General features: G+C 33.2%; 1 protein-coding gene across 7 annotated transcripts in view; it reads left to right on the forward strand.

The window, feature by feature from the left end:
* Positions 1 to 1,070: 1,070 nt before the first annotated feature.
* Positions 1,071 to 27,627, forward strand: part of LOC123710724 (rho guanine nucleotide exchange factor 28) — a 35,962-nt gene continuing 9,405 nt past the window's right edge. For 3 of the 7 annotated variants that reach the window (XM_045662855.1, XM_045662856.1, XM_045662857.1), the window contains exons 1-25: positions 1,071 to 1,413; positions 2,521 to 2,577; positions 11,163 to 11,269; positions 12,852 to 12,968; positions 13,530 to 13,650; positions 13,969 to 14,077; positions 14,235 to 14,340; positions 14,645 to 14,808; positions 15,695 to 15,835; positions 16,465 to 16,531; positions 17,146 to 17,251; positions 17,455 to 17,528; positions 17,808 to 17,893; positions 20,101 to 20,157; positions 20,732 to 20,869; positions 21,034 to 21,130; positions 21,676 to 21,889; positions 22,495 to 22,613; positions 23,045 to 23,179; positions 23,517 to 23,671; positions 24,125 to 24,257; positions 25,016 to 25,173; positions 25,775 to 25,896; positions 26,652 to 26,678; positions 26,951 to 27,064. In XM_045662855.1, the coding sequence (XP_045518811.1) occupies positions 2,535 to 2,577; positions 11,163 to 11,269; positions 12,852 to 12,968; positions 13,530 to 13,650; positions 13,969 to 14,077; positions 14,235 to 14,340; positions 14,645 to 14,808; positions 15,695 to 15,835; positions 16,465 to 16,531; positions 17,146 to 17,251; positions 17,455 to 17,528; positions 17,808 to 17,893; positions 20,101 to 20,157; positions 20,732 to 20,869; positions 21,034 to 21,130; positions 21,676 to 21,889; positions 22,495 to 22,613; positions 23,045 to 23,179; positions 23,517 to 23,671; positions 24,125 to 24,257; positions 25,016 to 25,173; positions 25,775 to 25,896; positions 26,652 to 26,678; positions 26,951 to 27,064 (2,710 nt within the window). In that variant the 5' untranslated portion in view covers positions 1,071 to 1,413; positions 2,521 to 2,534. Of the gene's footprint in view, positions 1,414 to 2,520; positions 2,578 to 3,669; positions 3,862 to 11,162; positions 11,270 to 12,851; positions 12,969 to 13,529; positions 13,651 to 13,968; positions 14,078 to 14,234; positions 14,341 to 14,644; positions 14,809 to 15,694; positions 15,836 to 16,464; positions 16,532 to 17,145; positions 17,252 to 17,454; positions 17,529 to 17,807; positions 17,894 to 20,100; positions 20,158 to 20,731; positions 20,870 to 21,033; positions 21,131 to 21,675; positions 21,890 to 22,494; positions 22,614 to 23,044; positions 23,180 to 23,516; positions 23,672 to 24,124; positions 24,258 to 25,015; positions 25,174 to 25,774; positions 25,897 to 26,651; positions 26,679 to 26,950; positions 27,065 to 27,627 lie in introns of those variants that run through there. The other 4 variants (XM_045662858.1, XM_045662859.1, XM_045662861.1 and 1 more) reach the window with 3 other exon arrangements.

Below are 27,627 nucleotides of genomic sequence, written 5' to 3' on the forward strand. Positions count from 1 at the left end.
CGGTAGGGAAGGACGCAAAAAAAGACCGTATCCCATACAAATTTGCTGAGTTGTTGTGCAACATGCAGCGACAGCCCGCGAAGGGAGGGCACGTGAACGGTACAATGATCCGATGAAGCCTTTCGAGAGAATCTGTAGCCGTTTGAATGGGCTCGATTAGTTTGTCAGTTTCGTCATTTCCGCTATGGGACCTATACATGGATGGTCATAGCAGTATACGCGCAGCCAAAGGTTAGATAGGTCCGTGCCTTCAAGCGTCCCGAGGCAACGAGAACAGATATCTCCTCTGACGCACACACAATCTCCCGCATGCGGCACTAATGTATGTTCCAACTTGTATTCCGGGTAGGAGAGGTGGAAATTATCAGCCGGGGAGGATATCTGAGTCTCGGTTAGAAAGAGCAAGGCCGGCGTCGCAGTCTCTTAGTGAAAGTGGACAGCGTGGATGGACAGTTTCTCTCTCACCGCACGAAATGCAATTACATTAAGGCGAACCTATTGCATCACCTGATGCCGGTTTTCTGAGAGCCAGTGGTACTGTCCCGGTCGTGCCTGTCCATTAGGCTGAAGCCTGAAGGTAACAGCATGGCACTACTTGGAAGGGATTGATTGATTGCGCTGGTGAAATAATCTTTGTCATAGGTGTGAAATAACCTAGGACGATGGGGTCGTCACACCCTGAGGCCGATAAAACTATAATCAATAAAAAGTTTATCTTATCAAGAAATTTATAGCTACAGATGCCGGCAAACTTCTGTAGCATTAAACAAGGGAGTGGGGGGAAGTTTGTGCATCGTACACAGCGCAAGGCCACAAAAAACAACTGATTTACCAATCACACGATAGACACGTCATTCTCCCGCCGTCGTCACCCCCTCCCAGTGATACCTAAAAATCGCTTCTGCGCAGGCAAGGACATTTGTTCAAGATGTTTGCAGTTATCTGTACTAAGTCGTTACTATTTTTCTAAGGCTGACCATACTTGCTTATAATCTGTAGCATCTATGTAAAAATACGTCAACTGTCAATATTCTTTTAGTTGAAGTCGTCGACATTACAGAAAAGTTTTAAAAAGTTTTTGCCGTGCTAAAGTTACTTTTAAAACTTTAATGGTTCTTTTAAAACGATTTAACTTGTAAATATAAAACGTCGGGAGTTAACTACATAATGCATAAAAAGTACAGTCGTGCATTGTGTTAAGTTGTTTTACATTTTACAGTATATTGTATTGTGTAGGTGGCTGTGTTGGTCGGTTCGTTCTAATGTGAAAGTGTATTTTCGCATAAAATTTAGATCCCATTGTTCCAAACTTTCCGGGTGACAGTAAAGATAATGTTGTACGAGTGTCTTGTGTAAAATATTTGCCTGGAGGCGTTATGTATTGTACACGCTAAACTTTTTAAGAAGTTACAAGTAAGTTACGTATTATGTTCTAACTTTGCGCATGATATTTCGTAAATAAACATAATCGTAGACTGTGTTTTTTAAATGTTTTTATGAAAGTTGACATCTGTTATATTTAATACTGAAATGTTTCTTTTAAAAAAATCTGCTACTTAATTTTTGTTTTATTGTGTTTGAATAAAATTAGGAATAATAAAATATTCTTAAAAGATTTATAAGTATGTATTTTTTCCATGTCAAACATGATTTATAAACAAAATATTTTTCATAACATTACCAGGTTATAACTCTAGTAAAAAAAGATAAGAATTGAAATTTTTCGGTTATCAGATATGTTGATTGAATGGGTTTCCAGTTGGCTTATAAAATGTTCATTGCTCACATTTTCAAGTATTTTGCTTATTCTATTTATTCATAAAAATTCGATGACAACTATAATTTAATTCAATAGCTTGCATGCATGGACTAGTCAAAGGTCTTGCTATTGTTGGTTATATTCAAATGATAGGATATTATTCTTATAAATATCTAGTTCTTATCTAATAGATATTCATAATTGCTAATACAGTGTAAACTCCATATAACATCCCTTGATTTAACAATGAACTCCCTAAAGTGTCAAAATCAATGGCTTTCGTTGGTTTAGCTTGTCTTCTATACAATGATACACTCTACATAGCATTACATCCAATCTCAATAACCACAACAATTGAGTAATAAAATAGTTTTTAAGTGGCTAAAATTACTAAAAAGTGTGCACTGTGTACATTCTTTTGTCACTTTATTATCCTAGCCTACAATAAACTTGACTGTCTGCATCATGCGTACAAATGTTTTAAGAAATTTGTTCTTTTGTTTACAAATTGGGCTTGCTTGCATATGTAGACTGTTGTTGACCATGACCAATAAGTAGGAATCATATGTGTTTTTCTTATCTCCATTTAATGACAACTCTACAATGCCATAAATAGTATCATAGTCCTAGTATCATTATATAGAGTTTACATTGTAATAGTAAGAATAGTAGTGATGTTTGGATAATTATGTTACACTTGTAATTTTTTTACAAAGAATATAATACTGAATTAAAAGTTTAAAATTTTCTATGTTTTTCAGATTGAGAAGGAGAAATGAATGTTCAGTTACAAGAGAATGTCCGGCTTATATCATCAGGTACTTTTGTAGCTACTATACTATTAATTTTTATTAAATTTTATTATTTAAAAATATTTGCACTAAAAATATTGCTTTTGTATTATTATCTTTAACAAATAATGTGTTTTAGTTGAGAGGAATATGTATATGTATGCTGATGATACTATGAATTTTATAAGGGATCACACAGTGCCTTGCTGCAATAAGTATTTATAAGTAACGCAGACATAGCAATGGCTTTCTATGATTGTGTCTTTATGAGGTCTTTATAACATCCGTTAAGCTTATGTTAACCTTGGTAGAAGTTTTCTATTCACTGCAAGTAAACAGATTTATTAGTTTTAGTTGTACCAGTGTGTAGTTATGCTCAGTTTTGGTGGCATTTTGTATTTGCAAAATGTATAGCATACGTTTTTATTTTAACCGGCGTTATACAATATCTCCTTTAATATAATACCTTAGTTTGCTACGCGGAATGTGTCAAGCGTGCCGTTTCCCAATACTGCAAAAATAAAATAAACCCAATATCCATCCATATGTCCGTTGTATGCCATTCTAAATTGTCTGTTTATACAAAATACGTTACCATCGTTGGTCTCCGACTACATCTTTGAACTGTGTCCTTACAACCCACCAGAGGCGCGGAACCAATTACAAATTTAATTATTATTTCCAACTGCTTATGTTGAATATTGCTTAGAATATTTTGTCATAGACTTGCAATAGCTAATTGTGAACAGAATCACTATGATTAAATTTACGAATGTCTTATCTATAATAGATATAGTCGAAATGCATTTTTTTTCTATTTCATATTTTCATTTTAAAATATGTATCGTTTTGTTAAAGTTCGTATAAAGCCTACCAATTTATTTCCGTCTCTATAGACCTTATTTACGTGTTGTTCAATGTGTTTGACTGTGAATACATTGCGCATTGATTTCGTCGTGAATATTGCATGAGCTCTACTGGATTTCCCATTCAAACAAGTGTCTAGTCAGTGTCTCTGGTTGGACTGCGGCTCATTTCAGGCTATCACGTCTTGGGCGGATCGATGACGCGCAGGCGCCCTTTACCATCTAAACACAAAGAGCAGGTGGCTGCCTTCACGAACGGTCCGCAAAGTAACCCTGAAAATTTTCTCAAAAGAGAAATCTCGATAATGATTTAGAAATAGATCAACAGAATTAAAATTTATTCTTTTATCCGCGCGAAAAAAGTTTGGCCATGTGTGAAATTTTGTTTTGACTGAAAATATACCAAGGACATAATTACATTAGTGGATAAAAATGTGAGCGGTTGGTACGTATTGTGGATTACTTGTTGCGCTCCCTACTTTCTGAACGATTACGTAATTTTAAAATGTCCTAATTAGTCTGCCGTAAAATGTGAATGCTTTTTACGGTATTTACAACTTCGTGATGATTATTTGTTATCGTTGAGGTTTAATAATATGTTCTGTATTTAGCTTTGCACCGATAAACAAGTTTTATTATAAATTGCTAAAATGGCGAATTGCTGCATCTTTGTAACAAGTTTTTATTGCGCAAGAATAGTAAAGCTAATTTTGTAACGTCTGTTATTGGTAATGCCATCGTTTTTTAATACAATTTATATAAATTGTTTATTGTTTATGCAAATTTTTGTACTTCTGTTGTTCGTTTTTTTAAATACTTACTTTGTTATAACAAAGTTAGATTGAACTAATTTACGACGTGATAGTTTTGCTATACTTTAAACTTATACTTTTTACTTACTTATCTACTACTACTCTTGACAATTCTCTGTCGTTATCATATAAATAAACTACATTTATTTAATTTGACGTTACAAGACAACTGAATTTTTAATTATAACAACCAGAGCACTCTATTAAATTTTTGTTTCTACACCGTAATATTTTATTATGTATAGTCATGTACTTGGTACAAAAACCTCCCTTAAGCTATAAATAAATATTCTACTCGGGTGTATAAGATAGTTTTATCCTTAAACAACCTAACCAATATGATCGGGTTCTAGAATCAAGTTATTATTTATATTTAGTCACTGTTTAATCCACAAGACTATAATAATATCCAGAAACGGTACCTTTTATTAAAAAATATTTTTTTACTTGCTTTTCATTTAGAAAATTTATGGGGACTTATTTACCTACGTGGTACTTTATTGCCAAAAATTAGACAAGTCTTTTGTATAGTCTGGATCTATCTAGAGATACAGATATAAATAATCTCTCAACACATTATATTCACACGAATAGGGCTTAAATGTCTCCACATAAAAGGAACTTAATGACAAAACATTAAAACACTATTAAATATCACTTAGATTTTATACATTGTCCTGTGACTCAGGCCGCCATTGTATGCTGTACATTGTATACTCTAAAGGGCTATGAAGGTAAAGCTTATTAATTGTCAAACTATTACAAAATCGGCAAGCTTTAGATACAAACTATTGCTTAGCGAAGTTGTTTAATATGCTTAAATTGATGAGTAGTAGTCGCAATTGCAAAAAAATAATGTCTTTAATTGAAGATTTTTTCAAATACACAATGGCATGTGCCTGTCTTGCCGTCCAATCTGAAAGTATTTCGCTGGTAATCGTCGCACCTTGGATTATACGGACTGCGTACTTACAGCTAAGCCTGAAGATTTTGATCATGTTACTTTATTTTATTTTTATTTACATTTAGGAAATAGTTTAAATCAATTAAATTACGTACACGTTGTGTAACAATCTTGGTCGCCTTTATAATATTAGCACTTACTTAAAATATTTAGTTGAATTATAGTAGGGTAGTACATAGGTAATGTACGATATCGACGATACGATACGATTGAGCTCTGTAAGGGATCTTGGGGTCCTTCTTGACTCCAAATTATCCCTAGATAAACACATAGGCTTGATTATTAATAAAGCCTACCGTATGTTGGGTTTCATAACGCGTGTCACCAAACCTTTCAAAGACAAAACCACATATAGTCACCTCTATAAGACGCTTGTGCAGTCTCAGTTGGAATACGCTAGTCCAATCTGGAATCCCTACTACGCTATATATGTCACACAACTGGAGGCTGTACAAAAGAAATTTTTACGTATTTTAAATTGTCGCATGAACGGTGGTAGGGCTAAATACAACGAACTTTTAAAAAAATATAATTTACTTTCTTTGAGTACTAGGCGTAGTTTGATAGATTGTGTCATTATAAGAAAAATATGCGTACATGAATTAACTTGTTCAAATCTTCTCGAACTCATAAGATTCAATATTCCTGCCAGATCTCTACGCTCGTACAGAACCTTTAACCTTCCGACTCCCAGAACCAACATTGGGTTCCGTGAGCCTCTTCACAGGATGTGTTCTACTTTTGATTCTACTACTAATATCGATCTTTTTTCGCACTCCTCTACTGCTTCATTTAAGAATAGGTTAAAACAACTATTCGAGTAGTAAACCTTGTATCTTTCTTCTTATTTTGGCTACTAGTATGTGTTTTGTTGTCGTTCTACCGATCTATAAACTTAGTACTGTCTACTTAAATATTTTGTTCTCTGTCATGTCACGTTTTGTTTTGCTTTATATCCTTTTTTTTATCAGTGAAACTTTTTGTGGATATATCCAATGCTTTAATTCTTATGTTTATATTTCTTTTCTGACTTCTACTTTTAGAGATGTATCTGTTTGTTTCCCAAATGAATAAATAAAAATAAAAATAAATATCCTTCTCTGGTCCATTTTATAAAACGTCGAATTCATTAATATTCTTTTAAAGTGTTGATCAGCACATATGTACTTTTGAATCATTCATATCAGCCTTGTATAGTTGGAACTTACGTTAGTTTTGAAACTCAATAGCGCAATATCACATTGCGAGATACACAGTTTCCCATAAGAAAATGCACGCAGCACTTGTTACATGTGTAAAAAAATTAATAAAGCAAACATTTCTCATTTGCTCAAATGTGATGCGAACACAAATATATTTTAGGAGGTTGTGCCTTTTATTAAATTACGGATCGTATGTTATAGCTTTTGTTTATTGTAACAATCAAAACTATTGAGAGTTCGTTTTCCATTGTTTTAGATACGTCCGGTCCTTGTCATAAACGGACTATCTAGCTTCCAACAGCTATTCAATGTTTTGTGAATTTCTTTCGTGACTATTTGAAAACAAATGAACAATATATTAGAACTATGTGATTGTTTTAGTATAATAGGGTACTCTCAACTAAGCCGGTAGTCTTCTTATGTCAAAAAATAATAAATTACTAATAGGGTCGAGTGTATTTTTATATGTACGCCAAGTAGATGTGTAAAGCAATGAATAAAAGCGAGCGTTAATACAAAACGAATGCCGACAGCCATTTCATTTCCATTCGTACTGCGCAAATGTCAGATGGCTTCCCGTGTCCCCGATTGTTAAATGTAACGAGGGTGCAAACGTCCGTTTTGAAAATATTATGAATGTTACGTGGTTTTATACAGTTTTATGGAATTTTGCTGGCTTTGTTTAGCGAGTATCTTGCCTGGAAAATATTTTCTGGGCTTGTTGTTGCAGAAACCCGCAGTACCGGGTTCTCAAAATCTACAGATATACATTGAACTATGGTATTACTAACCTTAGTAATATTACTTAAATATGATTCTTATATTCGTACTTATAGTTTTGCTATAGTTCTTTAACAATAATAGATCTGAAAGAAAAAATAATTTAACCGGATTAAAGCTATTTGTATTATTATAAACTTCTAATTCCGACGTTTCGCGTGCTTTACAGCGTGCGTGGTCCGGTGAATAATCGCTCTATTTTAACCGCCGGCAGCACATAAGCTCTCAACAACTTGGTGTTGCTGGTAGCCTGTTAGAGTTGAGGACACTTCACAGATTTTAGAGAATAAGAAGCGGATTTGTCGCTCAGTACTAGGTTTATATATTAGGTCCTTACATATGAAATTGGCGTTTTGTCGTATTGGCCACTTTAACCTCAAATTTCTCCTCTTTGGTTAGGAATTTCAAATTCAAATTAGTACAGCTATTTACTCACGTATTTGTGCTTCGATGACCGTCATTCATTTGTTTTTTCTGTTTGCGTCACTCATTTTACAAAATGGAAAACTTAAAGTATCGCATTATTTACGAGTACGAGTTCCGCCGTGGCACTAGTGCTGCGGAAACGACTCGAAGGGTGAATGATGTGTATGGCGGTCATGTTGCAAAAGAAAACACAGTTCGTTTTTGGTTCCAACGTTTTCGTTCTGGAAATTTCGACCTGCAGAATGAGCCCCGTGGACGGCCTGAGACCCAAGTTGATAATGAAGTATTGAAGGCTATTGTGGAAGCGGATCCATCGCAAACCACGTCCGAGTCAGCTGCAGGCTGCGGTGTTAGTGATAAAACTGTTTTAATTCACTTGAAGCAAATTGGGAAGATTAAAAATCTTGAAAGATGGGTACCTCACGAATTGACTGAAGCAAACCGGCATCTGCGCGTCGACTGCTGCGTTACATTACTGAACCGGCACAATAATGAAGGTATTTTAAACCGAATCATTACCTGTGATGAAAAATGGATTCTTTACGATAATCGGAAGCGCTCAGCGCAATGGTTGGATCCTGGCCAGCCAGCCAAATCCTGCCCCAAGCGAAAATTAACCCCAAAAAAGTTACTTGTATGCGTTTGGTGGACTAGTGCCGGTATTGTTCATTGCACTTTTCTCAAATCTGGCCAGACTATTACGGCTGATGTCTATTGTCAGCAATTGCAAACCATGATGGAAAAGCTAGCGGCTAAACAACCTAGGCTGGTCAATCGCTCCACGCCATTGCTACTTCACGACAACGCTAGACCACACACTGCACAACAGACGGCTACCAAAGTAGAAGAGCTTCAATTGGAATGTCTAAGACATCCTCCGTACTCCCCGGACCTTGCTCCAACAGATTACCATTTTTTTCGAAATTTGGACAACTTCTTGCAAGGGAAAAAAATTAACTCTGATGGGGCAGTCCAAATCGCCTTCACAGATTTTATTGATTCCCGTCCGACTGGTTTTTTTAGTAAAGGGATGAATGAACTACCTATGAGATGGCAAAAGTGCATAGAAAACAATGGTTAATACTTTGATTAATTAAATATATTCTATTTAAAAATATTCGACTTTTTGTTCCTCCCATACAAAACGCCAATTTCATATGTAAGGACCTAATATTTACTAGACGTCTGGTATTCCCAAAAATAGAAAGGGATGATTCTGTAAACAGATACCTTAATCGTCGTGTTTTCAATCTCAACTGGATTATGTGCATCACATACGAAGCTTCACATTTTAACCATTAAAACTACAATCAAAATCTGTTATAACGACATCGAAGGGACTACTTATATTTGGTCGTAAAAATAGATAGTAACAGCCAATGACGTTGTTATTAAGTACCTAATACTTTTATCCGCCGAGACCTGTGATTTTGGTCAATATAACTGGTATGTTGTTATAAACGATTTCATTGGTTTTGTCTATATATATATGTGAGAACATATATATTACTATTGAAAAGAGCCTACTTGTGTATGATTTACATAGATTTCGCTCATCCCTGCTAGTTTTATACTCAGCCTTGGCCCCGGAAGTAGGTCGCTCGATTGTCATTACATTTTATGCAGTCAGGGAAATGGGGGAACCGATGCTCGCGCGATGAATTTTTAATATTCAATTTGCAACTATGATAGAATGAAGGTATATGATATTACTCCGTTAGGTTTACAACGGGGACGTGTTGCTTCCCGGGAAAATTAATCTTTATTCTCGTAGCCAGCTTTATAAACTGCGCTAGTTCATTCTAGACTGTTAAATATCCTTGATTTTTATGGAATGCATGCTAGTAAGAATCAAATGATTTGCTTGCCTAATAGTGAGTTTGGACTCATGTCGTATAATCACTTCTAAGGATAAAGAAAATCCATGGTATCAAAAGTTTAATTCACTGATTAGTGACTTAGTTAGTTTGCTGTTAAACATTTTGAATGTTATTTATAAGCAATATATACCATACTGTTGGTATCCTACATTTTATTTAAGAATCAACTCTGAAATACACGTGTTGATAATACTACCAGTAAGGTAGTAAATACTTTGATTTCCAACAATAAATAGAAGTTCGTGACGTGTACTAATAAGATTATGGTGATCAGGTCATAGGGCTCGATTACGAGGCCGGGCTTATCGCTAATGAACTTGGATTAATTGAATATGTTGTTTACCTAGATGGTACATTGATACGAAGAGCATACTTATGTTGTGACTAATATTGCATAAGGTTTTTGACACTGAATATCGCATTCCACTCAACCAGGAGTTATTCCAAAAGTTATAATTACAGTAGAATGCAGATACTTAAAGTATTTGCATTGGTTATGTTACGACTTAGTACCCAAGTAACATAATGAAGTGAGAAGCGTAGTACAAATTTTCAAGCTAAACTTCAACTTGTCATAGTGTAAGCCCTTCATATGTAATTAAGACACGTTAATCACCCTTATAAAACTTTTTGTTATGGTAATTTTCGCACTGGAGATTTGCAGTCATGTCATACTAGTGAACTTGTGGTGACTGGTCGGAGTTAAACTCGCTTATGCAGTGCAGTATGTTAGTTATTTCGACTATGTACTTGCGTGTTGTTCCCACGAGAATGTAGGTGCGTGTTCCTAATCGCCAAGCCTCCTGCTTATAGAGGACAAATCTTTGTTTTTAATTTATTTTATTATTTTTAATTTACTATTAATTACTTAAGAAGTCGTGTGGAATATGGTGTAATGGATGCAGCTCCTTACAAACATTGTGTAAAACAAAAAACTTGGCGATTATAAAGAGTGGTGGAGAGTTTATTGCCAGTTCTTCTCTTCCGCTTTACGCCATTGATTTCAGAACTTTCAATAAATATAAAATTAGAAGCATTTATTACGTGTTTCTTTGAATACTTTCATATATGTACATTGTGTTACCTATTTAAATAAATGATTTTTACAACGATTCTATGATATTTAGTGCTGCCAAAAAGTCGAAAATAGTATAAACACGTGTGAATTCTTTTTTTAAAGCCAGCAAAAAATAACGTACACTTCTAACAACATCTAGCAGTTGTTAAATATATTTGGAACACGAATAAGGCTGCAGCGAAAAGGTATTTTACAATACATAATTAAAATATCTGAAGAATATCATTGTGTTTTGAACGACGACTTGAAAATATGAAGTGCCAGTAACTGGATTATTTACGTTTTCGTGATTAATATTAATAAATTCAATTGCAGTGGAAACCACCTTGAACTGATTTTGTATTATGACTTAAAGAGAGTCTCTCTTTTCAATGCATTTTATATATCTCTAGGAAAACTTTTATCTCGTCCGATAATTAGTCGCAGTTACTTATCTTCAAGTAGCAATTTCGAATTAATTCAAATCATAAAAAACATGCAAGTTTCATATGCAAAATATATAAAAAAATACACGTCCGGCAGAAAATTTGTTTTTAACGTTAACATTGGCTTTAATTATCAAATGATGATTTAGTAAATTTATTTAAATACTATTATTTTACAGACGAGGGCGACGGCAGCTCGGACAGTCGGTCCGACAGCAGTGAGGACGAAGTTACAGAGCACGTGACGGCCACTCCACCACCCAACATGGCTGCTGCGAGGGCCCAGGTAACCGACCCTTTTTCTCGTGTAGTTAGTGTGTAATTGACATTAATCAAAACTGTGTTTAAATGTTAAATCAAATATCACATTGTTGTGTAATATAGTCTATATACCGACACTGAAGGGACTGTGTATTTTATGGCGTTATAGAGAATTGAGATGACTCTTAATAGTCGTGGTCAACAATAGTTTACGCGTGTAATCCCAATTTGTGAATTTTTATTCAGGAATTTATTAGAAAGCTCGTATGCATGATGCCGACAGTCGAGTTTATTGCGGTCTAGAATAATAAAGCGACAAAAGAACGTACACAGCTGCGCTGTTTTTACTAATTTTAGCAACTCCCCAGTACCAGCTCCTTCCACTTGACCGTATTCAACGAAGAGCGATTCGAATCGACGATCAATCATTTTCCGTGCGGCTTGATCCCTTGGCGTTGCGTAGAGATATGGGTTCTCTCTGCATCTTTTACTGCATTTACCATGGAGATTGTTCAATACTGCATTGCTAATACCTGCAGCTGAGTTTCATAATCGGACGTCATGGCAAAATACAAAATACCATTTGTATCACCTCGACGTCCGTCGTTCCACAACTGAGCGTTTTCTAAGGCAATTTTTGCCGCGCACCACCACTATGTAGAACCAAGGCCGGCAACGCACTTGCGACTCTTCTGGCAATGTGAGTGTCCACAGGCGGCGGTATCACTTAAAATGAGGTGAGGCTCCTGCCCGTTTGCCTTCTATAATGTAAAAGAAAAAAAAACTTTAAAAGCACTTTATTACTCAATTGTTGTCGTTATTGAGAGTGGGTGTAATGCTATGTATTATATTATTGTATGGAAGATAAGCTAAACCCACCAAACCCAATGGTCGTTAAATTGAGAAACGTTACATGTCGTTTACACTTTATTTGATAAAAAAGGTTTTGTATTTGAATTGTTAGTGGCCATGGCATTATCATCATGTCAAAACCTCGTAAAAAAACACTATATACCGCCTATAGTCTACTTTCAAAGTGTTAGGTATTAAGTTCATAAGGATTATTTCATTTTCGTGATTTATGTGTCTTTTTACTTTTTTATTTCTATTTTTAATGTATCATCTTTTTAGTTTAGTTTGTTTTTTTTGTTCCTGTTTAGTTTTGTCTTAATAACTGTGTACAACATGTATTTTGCACTACTTGCCTATCTGATGTAATTTAACACATTCTTATTTATTTTTTTCTTTACTCCAGAGTGGTTGCCTGGAAGAGTTTGCTCGAAAGCGATAAGGCCGCCAGTTGCCCTCCTTTTGATTGAATTATGTTCATTTTTTTATATTGAAGTGTAACGAAGTGTTAATAAATAATATATCTATTAGTGTATCAACTGCAAATACTGTTATAAAAATATACACACCATGTGGTTTTAATTATAACTATTAGATTATTAATATGATCAATGAAAATTTAAAGTTAAAGTTACGTAAAAAAACGTTGTTCACCTGTGTTGAGATATTTCAGGACTTCTCTTTAAGCGGCTTCTGAATTGAAACTCAAATGTGTCTATATGTTTAAATAAAAAATGCAGCGATAGTTAATTTTCCAGGTTCCCACTATAAGTGTGACACCGCACAGCCCCGGCGTGTTAGATGACAGTCTTCAACAGCTGCGGAGGCTGCATGCGGCTGTTCAGCGTATGAGGGCTGCCCCACTGCCCTTGCTGGTAAGGTTATTATTATAATGACACGTATCATGAAATCATTTATCAGCTCGTGCTTTGCACACGGGGTGTGTTATGGCCTAAGGAACACATAGTATTGTCTTTTGTTAACATAGCTTTTACACATTAAGCTATGACACATGGTCACCGTGACCACGCACGCTGTAAAGCACGCGAAACGTCGGAAAAAACATTAAAATTATGTAAATAATTATAAGTTTTTAATAATAATACATAGCTTCAATCCGTTTAAAAAGTGTTTTCACAAAGGAACACGATAAATGACAAACACATAAATGTGTCGTCAATAAAGCTTATTAGTAAAATTTTATTGTAATATTTTGAATATATAGAATATTATGCATAGACATTATAATACGAGAACTATGATTTCTAAAGTCATACAAATGAATTTGAAATTAAAATAACACGACAATAAAGTTTATGAGAACTTTGAATTGCGCGCCAATCCATATACATATAATTAAATCTGTATGATGTTTAAGGAATCTCCAATAATAATAATTTTCCTGTTTTTATTACTCAATATGTTTTATATTTTAGGCAATAGGGACAAGTCGTTTAAGTACATCTTGTCCCTCGTTGTGTAAAGATGGGGTGGTGGAGACTGAATGCTCATCGCCAACCCACTTGGACTTTTATCCGCAAAGTAGGAAGGGAAGCGGTTAGTATTATGAAACAATTTTTAATTTAATTAATCAAGTAAGCCAATTGATATGGACAGTTCGATATATGCAGATGAAACCTTATTTTATGAAAAAGCTAAAGTAATTTATAACCGTTATTTATTCGAAAGTGATTAAGAATCATTATAGCAAATTAATTATGTGGTTTACACGACTAGTAAACACTAGCGATCTTAGCTGTTTAGCTGAGATGAGTTAACCATTAATATAGTAAAGATTACGTAACGGAATTTTGGGAAAATGTATAATATTATACAAATATTCGCAAGTCTTTAGTTAATATTACGTATTCCCAGGTGAGTCCCGTCAATGGATGTCGTGGGAGAGGCGGGATGAAGGAAGACGAAGCTCGTGGGCAGCATTGGAACCCGCGCCCCCTCAGCATGATACGCAGAGACATCGAGGGTAAGTGTACCACGAAAGCAGTTTAAGATAACGAGACAAATACGATGAAATAATTTGTATTACGAATAAAACAATTCTGTTGACCTAATAGTTAAAGTTAAACCTTTCACAAATAACAATGATTTATCTGATATTTGAAAGATCAATATATTTCCAGTGCGTTAAACGGTCACAGTGCTTCCTTATCATCAATGGAATCTGAAGGTGACGCACCACGACCTGTAAGACATTCCACTCACTCACTCAATGACAATGATCTCGCTGTAAGTAATAACGAAAGTATAATGATTTCGTTGTTGTTGCCTTTACATTTTTTTATGTTATATCTATATGCCATAGATTTAAATAATGCAAGAGAAGGTAGAAATCTTCAATTTACTTATAAATTTTTTTATTTTTATGAATTATATTTGTTAAAATTGAATTAATATTATTATAACCAGCAATCTCAATTCACTACATGGCCTGTTGCTTATTATAAAAAAAATAATTATTTTAGGTTTATAAGTAGAATCAGACAATTATACATACACATATTACTTTTAAATACTACTTGACCACTTATAGAAGGAATTCGAAAAAGTAACTGCAGCACTCCGAGGCGCTAGTAGCGCGGTCCCGAGTAGTGGAAGCTCGAGGCTACTTGCGCGACTACCGTTGCAGAAGAGCGTATCAACGCCCAGCATCGTGGCAGCAGTGCAACCGCCGCAGCCGCCACCACCAGCTAACATGTAAGTATATCAATTATTTTAATTTAAAAAATCAAACATTAACACCTTTCTTCATTATATACCTAATTAACTAATTATAAACCTTAAATCTCTATCAAATAATAGGCTCTCGAGTAACTTGCAAACGTAAAAATGGGACAAAAATTTAGTTAATTTTTATTCAAGGATGTGTAATAATTTGCAATCTAAAGAAATATTAATTAAATTTATTGATATACAGGAATAGTCTTCTTATTTAAAATTAAAGATATAGAAATGTGTGTGTTATACGAGTATAGATTTCCTTTACAAAATTTGGTCGAATTAATAGTAGGAAGACAGTTTATCTATGCCTTAGTTCAGGAAAGTCAAAAATCGCTAATTCTGTTGTATCCACTTTGATACGAAATTTTAAATTTCGAATTTGGACGCATAAATAACAAATTGTATTTAAATTTAGAATATACAATTTGATTACCATATTGTTTAAATATGTACTAGGCGCATGATTAGATTTTCAAATGCATGTATAGGTTTGAGTGTTGTGAACGCACAATTGGCTTTGCTGTTTTTTGTTTTTAATGCACTAACTAAAAGTTAGGCTATTTAATATATTTTACATCAATTTGTTTTATTTTGTTTGTTTGCACTTTATGGTATTTTGTGACAGTTATACGACATACATATTTACGCATTCCTTACCTTATAAAAACAAAATTTTGTTAGATAGGTAATTAATACTAAACGTTCTGTTCATAGACGTTTTCTTGTAACAATGTCTTTCATTGTGACAAAAATTATTTTATAATATTGATTTAAAATTAGAAATATTAAAATTTTCGTAACTGTCACAAGTACTCATAAAAGTTTTGTCGCACTGCTTATCGTGGCATCTCGCTCGTGTTAGCCTATCAGCCGGTGGTGCGAGCGAGACAGAAAGCGACGAAGACGCTTCAGCTGCCACTGTAGGCGCGACACAACTAACTGGTCGGAGGAATAATTCGCATCAGGAGCATTTGGGGTTACATCGGCTGGCGTTTTTAGAACAGTGAGTGTATCTCTTTCTGGCGTACGATTATAGCAGAGGTGCGAAAGAGAGGCTAATCTCGAGTGTAGTATATGCGGCTATGTCCATTGGCGTTTTAGAGCAGTAAGTGTATCTTTATTTACGTTAACGGCTTGATTGTGGATTAGATAATGAAGGACTTCAATCGAATTCGAGTATTGACATATGCAAAATGTACGAAGTATTTTTAATTAAGATCTTGTGTACAGCGTCTACATATACTGAAATACATATTCTTAAATCGCGTTTTCATCCTGAATTGTCTATTGCATGGATTCAGCCTTGGCGGGAACGAGATATATATTTTAACTATATCTACGAAGTCTCCTTTAAAAACATAAGAGAATAATATTGTGTATTTGAAGAATATATACAGTAAAATATATTACTATAATAATTAGTATTCAGGTAGTAGATGGTTGGAATAACACTTTGACATTTTTTTATTTCAATGCGGTATTTTTAGCAGTAGATTAACTGGCAAGGTTTAAATTGTGCTTGTTTAAACCATAATATGTTTTGAGGGCATGCTTTCAGCTTTGAAGTAAGTGGTTTGATGCTTTTAACACAGTGATCGAATGTAATTTTAAAAAATGGATTTATTTTAACAGAGCGTCCTATGATCATCATGCTGAAAAGCGACGGAAACGAGGCAGCTTATTCTTTAGAAAGAAAAAGGTATGAAAATTCCTATATTTTTCCTATGTATATGTTGCAAATAGCATTGAAAACATTTGTGTTTGATTATAAATATTACAAAAATAATTGAATAATCATTCATAATTGCGGTCATGGTTCCTCTCGATTTGTCATCATTAAATCTTTTTTACTTTTTATTTTTAATGTATGATTTAGTTTAGTTTGTTTATTTTTTTTGTTTCCTGTTTAGTTTTGTGTTAATAACATGTATTTTTGCACTTCTTGCCTATCTTATGTAATTTAATACTTTTTTTCTCTTTACTCACAGTGGTTGCCTGAAAGAGATCGCTCGAAAGCGATAAGGCCGCCTTTTGATTTAATTATGTTAATTTTTTTTATATTGTAATGTAACGAAGTGTTTATAAAATAAGTAAATCCTATCCAACAGTTTCCTATTATTATGGTACCACCCTTGAATATCTCCTTTCCAATAAAGAAATAATCATCAAAATCGGTTCATAAACGACAAAATTATTATATATATAAATTATTACGGGCGAATGGAATAACCGCCTTGAATTTTGAAATCGGTTAAAAGTGAAAGAACATTTCGGCTTAATTCCCGTTTATACATAAACTTTTTTGTGTGTTAGGACAAGTCACGCAAAGCGGCGCATGTGTGGCAAGCGGCGGTGGCAGGTGGACACTGTGATTGGTGCCAGCGTGAGTTGTCTGATAAACCAGCACTTTACTGTGAAAGTAAGTAATAGAAACATTTTTACTTATATTTAATTATCTTTAAAAGCAAAATTGCTTTTTTCCTTTGAATTAAATCATACTAATTCGAAAGAACATCGCCGACAAATTTTGTAAGTCAGTAATTTATCTTTTTGGTACCCTTCCTTTATAGTAATTAATGCATACAAATAGCATACTATTGATGTAAACAATGTTTTTTTTAGATTGTACCATGACTGTGCATCAAAATGTATGCAAGGACTACATTGTTGAGTGCAATAAACCAAAAACATCAAAGGTAGGACAACAATTGAATATTGGAAAATGGGAAATAAATACAGATAACACAACTTTCTCTACAGCTGTGATACTTTTGACATTCAACACCTTTTGTCGTCAGTCACCGTGACCACGCACGCTGTAAAGCACGCGAAACGTTGGAAAAAATTAAATTTATGTAAATAATTATAAGTTTACAATTACAATTATAATACAAATAGCTTTAATCCGTTTAAAAATTGTTTTCTTTCAATGTGTAAAAGCTATGTTAACCAAAGACAATACTAATAATTTCCAGACAACAGTTGGAAAATCCCTAAGTGCCAGCAGTGGCAAGAGCAGCAAACGAAGTTCTGTTTCCGGCCAATCCCAGAATTCCAATAGGTGAGTGGTTTGCCCCTTTCAATTTATTTTGTAAATAAAATAAATATCATTCAAGAGAATATAATTTATATGGCATATGTTTTGCTGCTTTATTTTTACATTGCAACGATTGGCGGATTTGAGGGAGGGGATTTGCTGACGCAAGTTTTTATTTGCGTTTGGATATTACACTTATGGAGTATGCTGTATGCTGTATGTTTTAGCAACTGGTGATCGAACAATGTTATTATTTATGACACCTGTATACGTGGAATAAAGGAAAAAACATCGTATTCATGGAAACATATATTTGATGATATAAGGACGTGTTTTCTCTCCGTGCACGCTTCACATTGCGTACTACGTGTACGTTTGTGAGCGTATAAGTTTCAATTAAAACAGTATACTAAAGTGATCACTGTTGGTAAAGCATTAGGTTTCCAAACAGAGTGTTTCTTACATCGCCGTGGTGATAACTAAAAGGTGAATTATCTTAGAAGATACACAAGTATGATGAGTTTGGAATATTTCCAATTCTTTGATCTGTTTTCTTCTTGTATATTTTTGTCTTCGTTCCGACTTCTTTGAGTTGAATTTTGCCTTATATTTGTTGAGCTATTCGTTTTTATTTAGGTTATTCGGTTAAAGTCCTTCTGTGAAAAGAAATCATTGTGGCAAGATTGAGGTGTTTTTTATTCCAATTTATTGTATTGTAAAGAAAAGAGGTGTTATAAATAAATTGTTATTTATTCATATTTTAATAAAGGATTTAACTCTCAACTCTAGTCTAGTCCTTATTTTATAATAATTATGATGCAAAGCAAAGTAATAACAATATTTTATTTAAAATGCAATAAACACCTCAGTCAGTCTGCTCGCGTTCCCTACAATCGTATTGGCTCACGTAAAAATTTATGATCAGCAAGAAATCGAGCGGCTGCTACTCGCCGTGGCGGCGGGTCGCCACAAAACTCGGCGTGCAGTAAGTGCACTTGGTATCAACGCCTTTTCTTCTATCATTCGCTCCACCTATAGATATATGATCCAAATCCACAACCAGAGAGATCGTAAACCTTATCAACCAACTTCGAATTTGTGGTCTAAAATATATGTGAATTGGTTGGTCCATATTTAAATGTGTAATTTGTTGCGTTAATGTAAAAATCGTCAGTTGTCTTGTGTATAAAATTCATTCATTCGTACATAACTTTACACCCACGAGTTGACCTTTTTCTCTTCTGTATTATCCACGTCACAAGAAATTATCTCGTATGAAGAGTATTACAAAGAAGGTTGACAAATAACTTGCATGTTATATCTATACGTGGACACCACTTGACGCCTATAGACCTTCTCTTATTTCTTCGTCATGACATCATGTCGCAGGTTCAGTTAGGTTGACGTTTCGTTGTTTATTTTATTTAGATTTTGTTGCCTTGTATATCGATAGTTGTGGAATTACTTTACTCATGCTTTCTATAAACTAACACATTATCTTGTAGAATTTTCATGCTGAAGTATGTTTATAAAGTTTTATAAAGATCGTGGTTTTTAAAAATACTACAATTCTCCAAATGCGACAAACACACAAAGTAATTCTTAACCTATCGTATACACCACAGTTCGTTACATACATAGAAATCAGATCCTTCTAGTTCGATCATTTACAAGCCTTACTTGTGTATCTTTCTATCTGACGGTAGTTTGAGAGTCTCTTACAACTGTTGTAGTAAGTGTTGAGGATTTCCAATTTATTTTATTCAAAATTTGTTTGGTTGTCAATGTCGGAAAGTCTCTACCAAAGTGTATGAATATATGCCTGTGTCAAATTGTTGTACAATATCAGTTATTTCTTCATCGTTTTTTGCATGATTTAAAACATTGTTGTGTGAGCATCTATCAATGCTTCTTATTATTATTTAGGCTTCGCTACGAGTTATTGTTATTGAATGAAATTGTGTTGATGAACTTTCGTATCATTAATATCATTTGTTATGTCGGCTGTTATTTGACCTTTGTTTGTATTTTGAATATGACCGGAAATGGCAACACAGAATTTTATTAGAATACACAAATATTTTACAGACAAAGATTTAAACTTATTTATAGTAGTGTTAGTGGAGTGTTGGTTATAAAACGATAAGAGAAAAACCTACTTTGTTTTTCTGTGTTGCTATTTTCACCCGAAACATTTATTTTAATTCTTATTGCCATAACTAATATTTCAGCACGAGTATATACAATGATGAGAAGGACGGCTCTGATCATAAACACGATCAAAGCAAGTGAGTAATTTCATTTTATTTTTCACACTTTAATATTCACATATATTATGTAGTTTGTAATTCCTGTAGTTGCATAATATGTGATATAAAATATATACCTAAGAGTGCTTAGAAAGCTTCCGCGAATGTCTTACGTCTTAGTTACTGTATTATTCAGATTTTTATACACATGTCAACTTACAACGTACATTTGTTTTGTAAATATGTCCTTGAAAACGTATGAATTATTTGAAAGGTTTGACTTATTTATAGTTTCTAGGGAAAAGCAGGTCGCGACTTACCTGCGTGGATATTAACCATGCTCTTATAATGCCATCAATTGTTTTTCTTTTGATTTTGGGGAGGTGCTATTGGGTGAAAGCTAGTTCGTAATAAATATGATGAGCTCATGCAATGGATTCTCTTGTCTTGTCTTGATCGTGTTATTTTGACACCTGTTTGATGTATGTGGAAAGCATTAAAAAAATACTAAAGTATTTAATAAATGTTAAGAACTAAACATTATATTCGATATTTATGTGTCCATACTTCGATATAATTCTTTGATGTCTTAACAAATTACGTACAATTTCAGTGCGTCAGACGACGGCGTGACGGAATGGCCTGAAGTATACATAACTTCAGACCAACTTGGCGAAGAGGCGATTGTGCTGGGGCTTGGTGCTACGGAGCCCGAGACCTGGGCAGCTGGTGCGCCGAAGGGCCTGGCTAAGTAAGTTTAAGCTTCGTTGTTCGTAAAACGTCTGAATTTTGTAATTGAGTCTTGACTCGTTTTCTTTCGGATGATTGTACTATTTTATTAATTTAAAATTATCTCAAAGATTTCATAGAAAAAAGACATATAAATATATGTAACGGTTATTTATATATTTTTAGGAGTATCGGTGAAAGAGAAACTAAACGTCAGGAACATATCTACGAGTTGATTTTGACGGAGAAGCATCATTGTCTCACAATACGACTCATGCAAAAGGTATATTGTTCCAAATATCCACAATATGTATGTAGAAAAATTAATTTTAACTAATTTATGTTTTATTAGAGAATAGCGTCAAGTTTATTATATATTATGTCATAGTGTGTTATGTTTTTAAAACCATTTACACTGGACAAGTACTGTACAATAAAATATCATAGTGTAATTTCTATAAAATAAAATCTTACAGGCGGTAGTATTTAATTCCAACTGGTGTTATGAATATAGATTTCAATAACAATAAATGAATTTTTTTGATCAGCACGCATTGAATAGACTACAGAACAATTCGATGTCTGAAACGTTAACATGAACCATTTTATTTTTCTTTTCTTAAATCAAATAATGTCTTGTCGGACATAACTTTATTTTCATTTCATTTCATTCGAGCTTAATTTGAGACAAATGAAAAATTTAATTATTCAAATTTTAACCAAATCTACAGTTCTTACTTAATAGAGACTCTATTAAAACGAAGACAAATCGTTCTGGGATTCTATTGGTTTAACTCGTCACTAAGATTTGAGACTAATTTATTCCAGATGTTCGTAGAAGGCATGACGCGCCTCACAGGTATAACGGACGCCCAAGTGAGCCGAATGTTCCCACGCCTTGACGAGCTCTGGTACATACATGCGGCGCTCTTGTCTCGCCTGAGAGCAAGACAGAGGACGGCCCCGCGGGTTAACACTATAGCGGATATATTGGCCGACGCGTTCGCCTCACCTGATCATCATACATTGAAAGCGGCTTATGGTAATATAAAATATTTATCGAATTTTGTTGCTCAAAATAGTTTTAAAAGTGTACTAAACCTACGAGAGTTAAAGTTATGAAATTAGAATAATACAAATATGAAATTGTTGCTTGTCTTGTTTACTTGATTAGACGTTTATAAAATGTTTTTTTTTTAATGAACTTGTGAAAAAGTTATTACATCAACAGTATGAAACGAATTAAGCGAGGGCCAGCGGTGAATCCCAAAAACAAATTGTATTTAAATAACGTTAATTTAATTACTACAATAATTAGGATTTAACTAAATAAGAAAATTTAATCGGCCCAATATGAGATGCACGATTAATGATCTATATAGACTTAGTACTAATTGAGAATTGACCGGTCCGATGTGAGGTATACGATCAAAAGCTTCCGATATCTGTTGTCCATTTACTTTTATAACGGTGTTGCGTCAAAGGGTTGATATTGGTTATGAAGGGGAAAAGGGAGTGGAATGGGACTGTAACAAACGTCTTTTTGTTTATTATTAAATAAATTGAGGCTTATAGTTTTTTATGAACCTCTTATGGGTTACGATAATGAGTATTGGGCTATTCTCTAGTATAATATTATGTTTTTAGGCGAATTTTGTTCGCGACATCGTGACGCCGTGGAAGTGTTTAAAGAGTGCTGCGCCCGTGAGCCAAAACTCGCGAGGTTCATTAGAAAGTGCCAACAAAACCCTTTACTTAGGAAGAAGGTATTTTTATTTATATTTCAAATTATTTTTTTATTTCTCTGAATATTTTTTTCTATCAACAATTATTTAACTTTTAAATTTTTAACATTATTTGCAAATCATTTTATACATAACTGATACAAAATAATGCGATGCCTACTATATATTTATTTTAATACACCAGAATACGCTTTGCGTGTATATAAAACAACGAACTCTTATGTCATTAGCGTATTATTCAGAAGAACTTTATCCGTAACTGCGATCTTTTAACTTAAGTACTTTGTCTCTTTCTCTCAAATCTATATACGCTGTGTCAAAGAGAGACAGATGACTACTATTAAACGTTGTTATTGAACTTATATTATGAATAAGGATATCAGTTTTTATATCGATTGTGTTAGTCGTTATCTTGTTGAACAAAATACGGTAATACTTCTAAATAATTTCAGGGTGTTCCAGAATGTGTGTTGTTCGTAGCACAAAGACTTACGAAGTATCCTCTACTGTTGGAGCCCTTATTGAAGACGGCCGGAGACGATCTCACTGAACGAGAGTTATTACAGAAGGCACTATGTGGTGTCAAGGTATATTTAAAACCATCAAAAACAAAAAAATATATTTGACACGCTGTCATTAAAGTCATGATAAAGCTAGGTTTAAATATTACTTACGGTGGCTTATATAAATTGTGTGTGAGTTTGGATCATTGTATTTTTCGTTATCCTTGAGAAGATAAGAAAAAAAATAATTTGGCATTGTAAAATCAATGAATGATACAATCTTCAATCTCTCTTGATACTCTATTAAAAACAAATACAGAATCGGGTTAAATCGTTCAGTATTTAGAGATATTTTTATTTCTTAAAAAAAAACACAGATTATAGGTATATCTACTAAATACATATATTGAAAATATTTCAGGAAATATTAGTCGACGTAGACAATCAAGTGGCTGCCAAAGAACGTGAGGATAGAAAACTCGAGATTTATCACAGGATTGACGCTAAATCTTTTGCGAACTTCCGTGGAAGAAAATTCAAGAAGAGTGATATTCTACAAGGGAATAGGAGTCTTAAGTGAGTAGAAATAAAGAGCAAGATTCTACTCCTATGAAAATACCTAAAATGTTTTCATTTCTTAGACACTTGAACTTTATACAAAAACGGCATGTTGAGTAAACAATTTTTAAATTAGGTTAAAAATATTCTTTTGCTAACGGCCGCTTTTTCTACTCGATCTATCTAACATTTCCTATCCAGATCTTCGCAAATTTAGATTGATAAATGCCGAAATTGGATGTCTCGAATTCAAAGATATTTTACAAGAACAATCCATCGGTTATTGAAAAGTATTGAGTATAATTTAAAGGAGTATAGAAATCGGCCGTAATTGAACATCTGGTTTCTTCAGTAATACTTAAAGTTATCTAGAGGAGCTCTAGGACTTGAAAGTTAGGCTAGAAATAATAAGAATAAATTATATTTCGATTCTATATTTCAATAGTAATAATTTATTAATATTTTTTTCAGATTTGAAGGTGTAGCTACATTAATGCAAGGCAGAAGCAAAATGCAGACCTTAATGGTGATTGTTCTGACAGATGTGCTGTTTTTTCTTCAAGACAATAATAATAAATATACGTTCTTCACGCCTGATAATAAAGTGAGTAAATAAATTATCCGTTTAACATTTAATATATTAAAATTGGGCTGTTTATATCCATACTAATAATTATAAAATTAACATTTGCAGACATTGTCAGTGATAGATAACGTAAGCTTAAAAATAAAAAAAATTATTTTATTATGAACAATGGATTATAATTTGTAAAATTTGGGAAACCTTTTAAGTAAAAAATATTGGTGTAAGGATACCCAGCTCTTCCTTAACAAACTTTAGTTTTTTTACGTGACGCGTAATGCGCGTAAGTGAATGACTGAGTGTGTGGGTGCAAGTGAGTGAATGAGTGAGTATAATGTATAACTACTTGTTAGGTCTCAAGAGCATCTCCAACTCTGCATGAGGTTTTACCGTTTTTTTTATATTATGGATGAGAAGATATTAGTTAGCTTGTAATTTGTAATCTATATGAAAATTTCATATACAAATTAAAATAATATATAGTTAAGGAAGTATAACGGCTTTTACTCTATGTCAACAAAAAATATAAAACGGCAAACATAGACAATTGCTTTAAAATCGCATGTACCTTAGCATAATCAAACAAATCTTGTAAATATAGTTGTTCTGTTTTTACAGTGTATTTTAAAATATGTTATCTATCCTTTTCTACAGAAAATGCAAAAGAAATCACCAGTCTGTGGCTAGTCGGAAGAAATGTTATGAATTAATATTAGAATTAAGTGTATTGAATAAAATAGTGTATATAGGGTTTATATTATTCATCTTGAAATTTCTAGACGGGCGTAGTGTCTCTATGCAAAGTATTAGTACGGGAAAAGGCGGGAGCAGATGGGCGTGGCCTTTACATTATCTGCAGTGGGCCATCCGACCCTGAAATGTTCGAGTTGAGAGTCCACAGGCCGAAGGATATCGCTAACTGGATACATGCTATTAGGTAAGATTTCACTTCTAAAGCCTTTTTATAAAAATTGGATCAAAGGTTGACGGATTTGTTACCAAGGCTGCTATTTATATGAAGAAGAAAAAACACTGTAGATAACTCTGATCCGCGGTTTAAAATAAGGCCAATACTCTTGTAATATTTTCCTATTAATAATGAATATGAATTACAAATATTTATTAAAATCCTTTAAAGCGTCATTAATTTAGTAAAATAATACAAAATACTGTCAAACTAGGCATATGATTACATTCCAAAAATCTTGAACTTAGCTTACTCATTACGATATATCATTTTTTTTTATCGAATTGAAAATATAAGACAATTTAATAAATGCCTGAACATAATGAAAGTACCTGTAACAAAGTTGCTACTACAATATCACTTTCAAATTTATTTGTATGATACAAGTATATAATTTATATATTCTAACTTCATTTTCTACCATTACACCAACTTAACTGTTTTTTTTCTTGTTTATAGTAAATTAAATAAAAAAGAAAGAATAATTTTGGACGATGGAACTTATTTGAATAATAGATATATAGAAAATAGTTCCAGTGGTTATTCTGTATCAACAATTGTACCATTTTAGGGCGGCAGTGCAAAGCTGCCCTGAAGAAGTAGAAGAGAGTGAGACAGGACCTCATGTGCCCTCTGCAGAGGAGAAGCAACGCTTGTTAGAAGCTAGACACGAGAATATAAGACTGATTACTGGTGAGTCATGTTAACAATTAACTTTTTAGGTGTTAGTGTTCGTCTATGCAGTACTAAATATTTAAATAAAAGCTCTTTATACGAATACCACATATAGCTTTAATCATATATATAATATTTCAATTTTCCTGCAACTTTACACTAAATTTTTATTAATGAATATTTTAGAATAATTTTGACTTTATTCTTTATTCGCTTAAACACAATTACAGTATTTACAATATTCTTAACTTAGTAATAATAATAATAAATTAAAACAAATATACAAAATTTGGTTCCTGTGGCAATATATAACTTTTTTATACTATAACTGTTTGGAAAAAGATGTTTATTTTCTAATAATGAATATAGATCATACTTGTATGACGTTAGTCAGTCTTTGACGCCGTCGCTGGGAACAGGTTAGAAAATATTTGGAAATTCGTTTCGTTTTACTTCATGCAATGATACTAGCCACTTACCTTTGAATACAAAAGAAATAATGATAATGGTTTTGTTTAATTTTTATCAATTATTTATATTATTTATTTTCACATTTTATATATTATATTTAAAGCACTTTATCGCTCAACAAAAGTGAGTTCACAATAATCGCTTCAATATAAACGCAAATTTGATTATATTATAACAAATTTTCGTTGCGTTAAAGCAGTTTTATTTTAACGTATTTAACTTTTATGTGACGTGATGTTATTGTTATTACGCAATGATTATTAATTCAAAAACTTAATAATTTACAAAATTTTATGATTCAGACGAAACACCTCAACGGCACATTGAAGGTGAATATTATTCGCATGAAAGCATGATAATAACTATTTTACGTTTTTTTGACATATTCCTTTCGATTTTTTTTGTGTTTAGACAATCATTTAAACGCTTTAATTGTTGAATAATACACTCCGCCAATATTATTGCTTCTACATTAAACTATCGCGAAAGATGTAAATGATTTTTGTGTTATCCAACTAATATTGTAAGAACATCTTTCAAAGTTTATTTGGCACTGGCTTTCAAATTAACACATTAAATACATAAGATGATGACATTTCAGAGGCACTTCGATCGAAGGATAAAGAACACGCGGTACTTTTGGAAGAAAAAATGGCTTTACATATGAAAATGTTTGGGCATACAGGCGCCTCGACATTGGAATTACCAAATACTGGTAAGTTTGATACATAAGTCACGTATATCCATTTTGAGGTGTGCACCAAACAGATTTACACTCTTATGCATTTAAATTTTTCTTAATCAAAAGATATCATTTTGTTCATAGTTCATATTGTCTTTGGTTAACATAGCTTTTACACATTATAAACTTATTTTACATAATTTTAAATTAAAACTTTTCCGACGTTGACCACGCACGCTGTAAACTACGCGAAACGTTCATTTTCTGTCATTTTGTTATGAGAAATATAGTTCTTTGACCGAAAAAAAATTATGATGTATAGCCCATTATTCATACTTTTAAGCAACTTTAATATCCTGAAGGAGATTTAGTTTTTTTTTTCGAGAATTGCCAGACTGATATTTGTTATATAAAAATAATTATAATACATTTAGCATTTACCGTGGCATGGTTACGATATTATTTTCTTATACAAAGAATAGTAACCATGACAAAATATACCGTCTTAACTCTCATAAAATAAAGCCTTTAGTATTACATTAATAATTCGTGTACAAGGTAGTTCACAACACGGCCGCTTTTTAATATAGATCTTA

Source organism: Pieris brassicae, chromosome 6 (genome assembly GCF_905147105.1).
Source record: "Pieris brassicae chromosome 6, ilPieBrab1.1, whole genome shotgun sequence".
In the NCBI taxonomy this organism is placed as follows: domain Eukaryota; kingdom Metazoa; phylum Arthropoda; class Insecta; order Lepidoptera; family Pieridae; genus Pieris; species Pieris brassicae.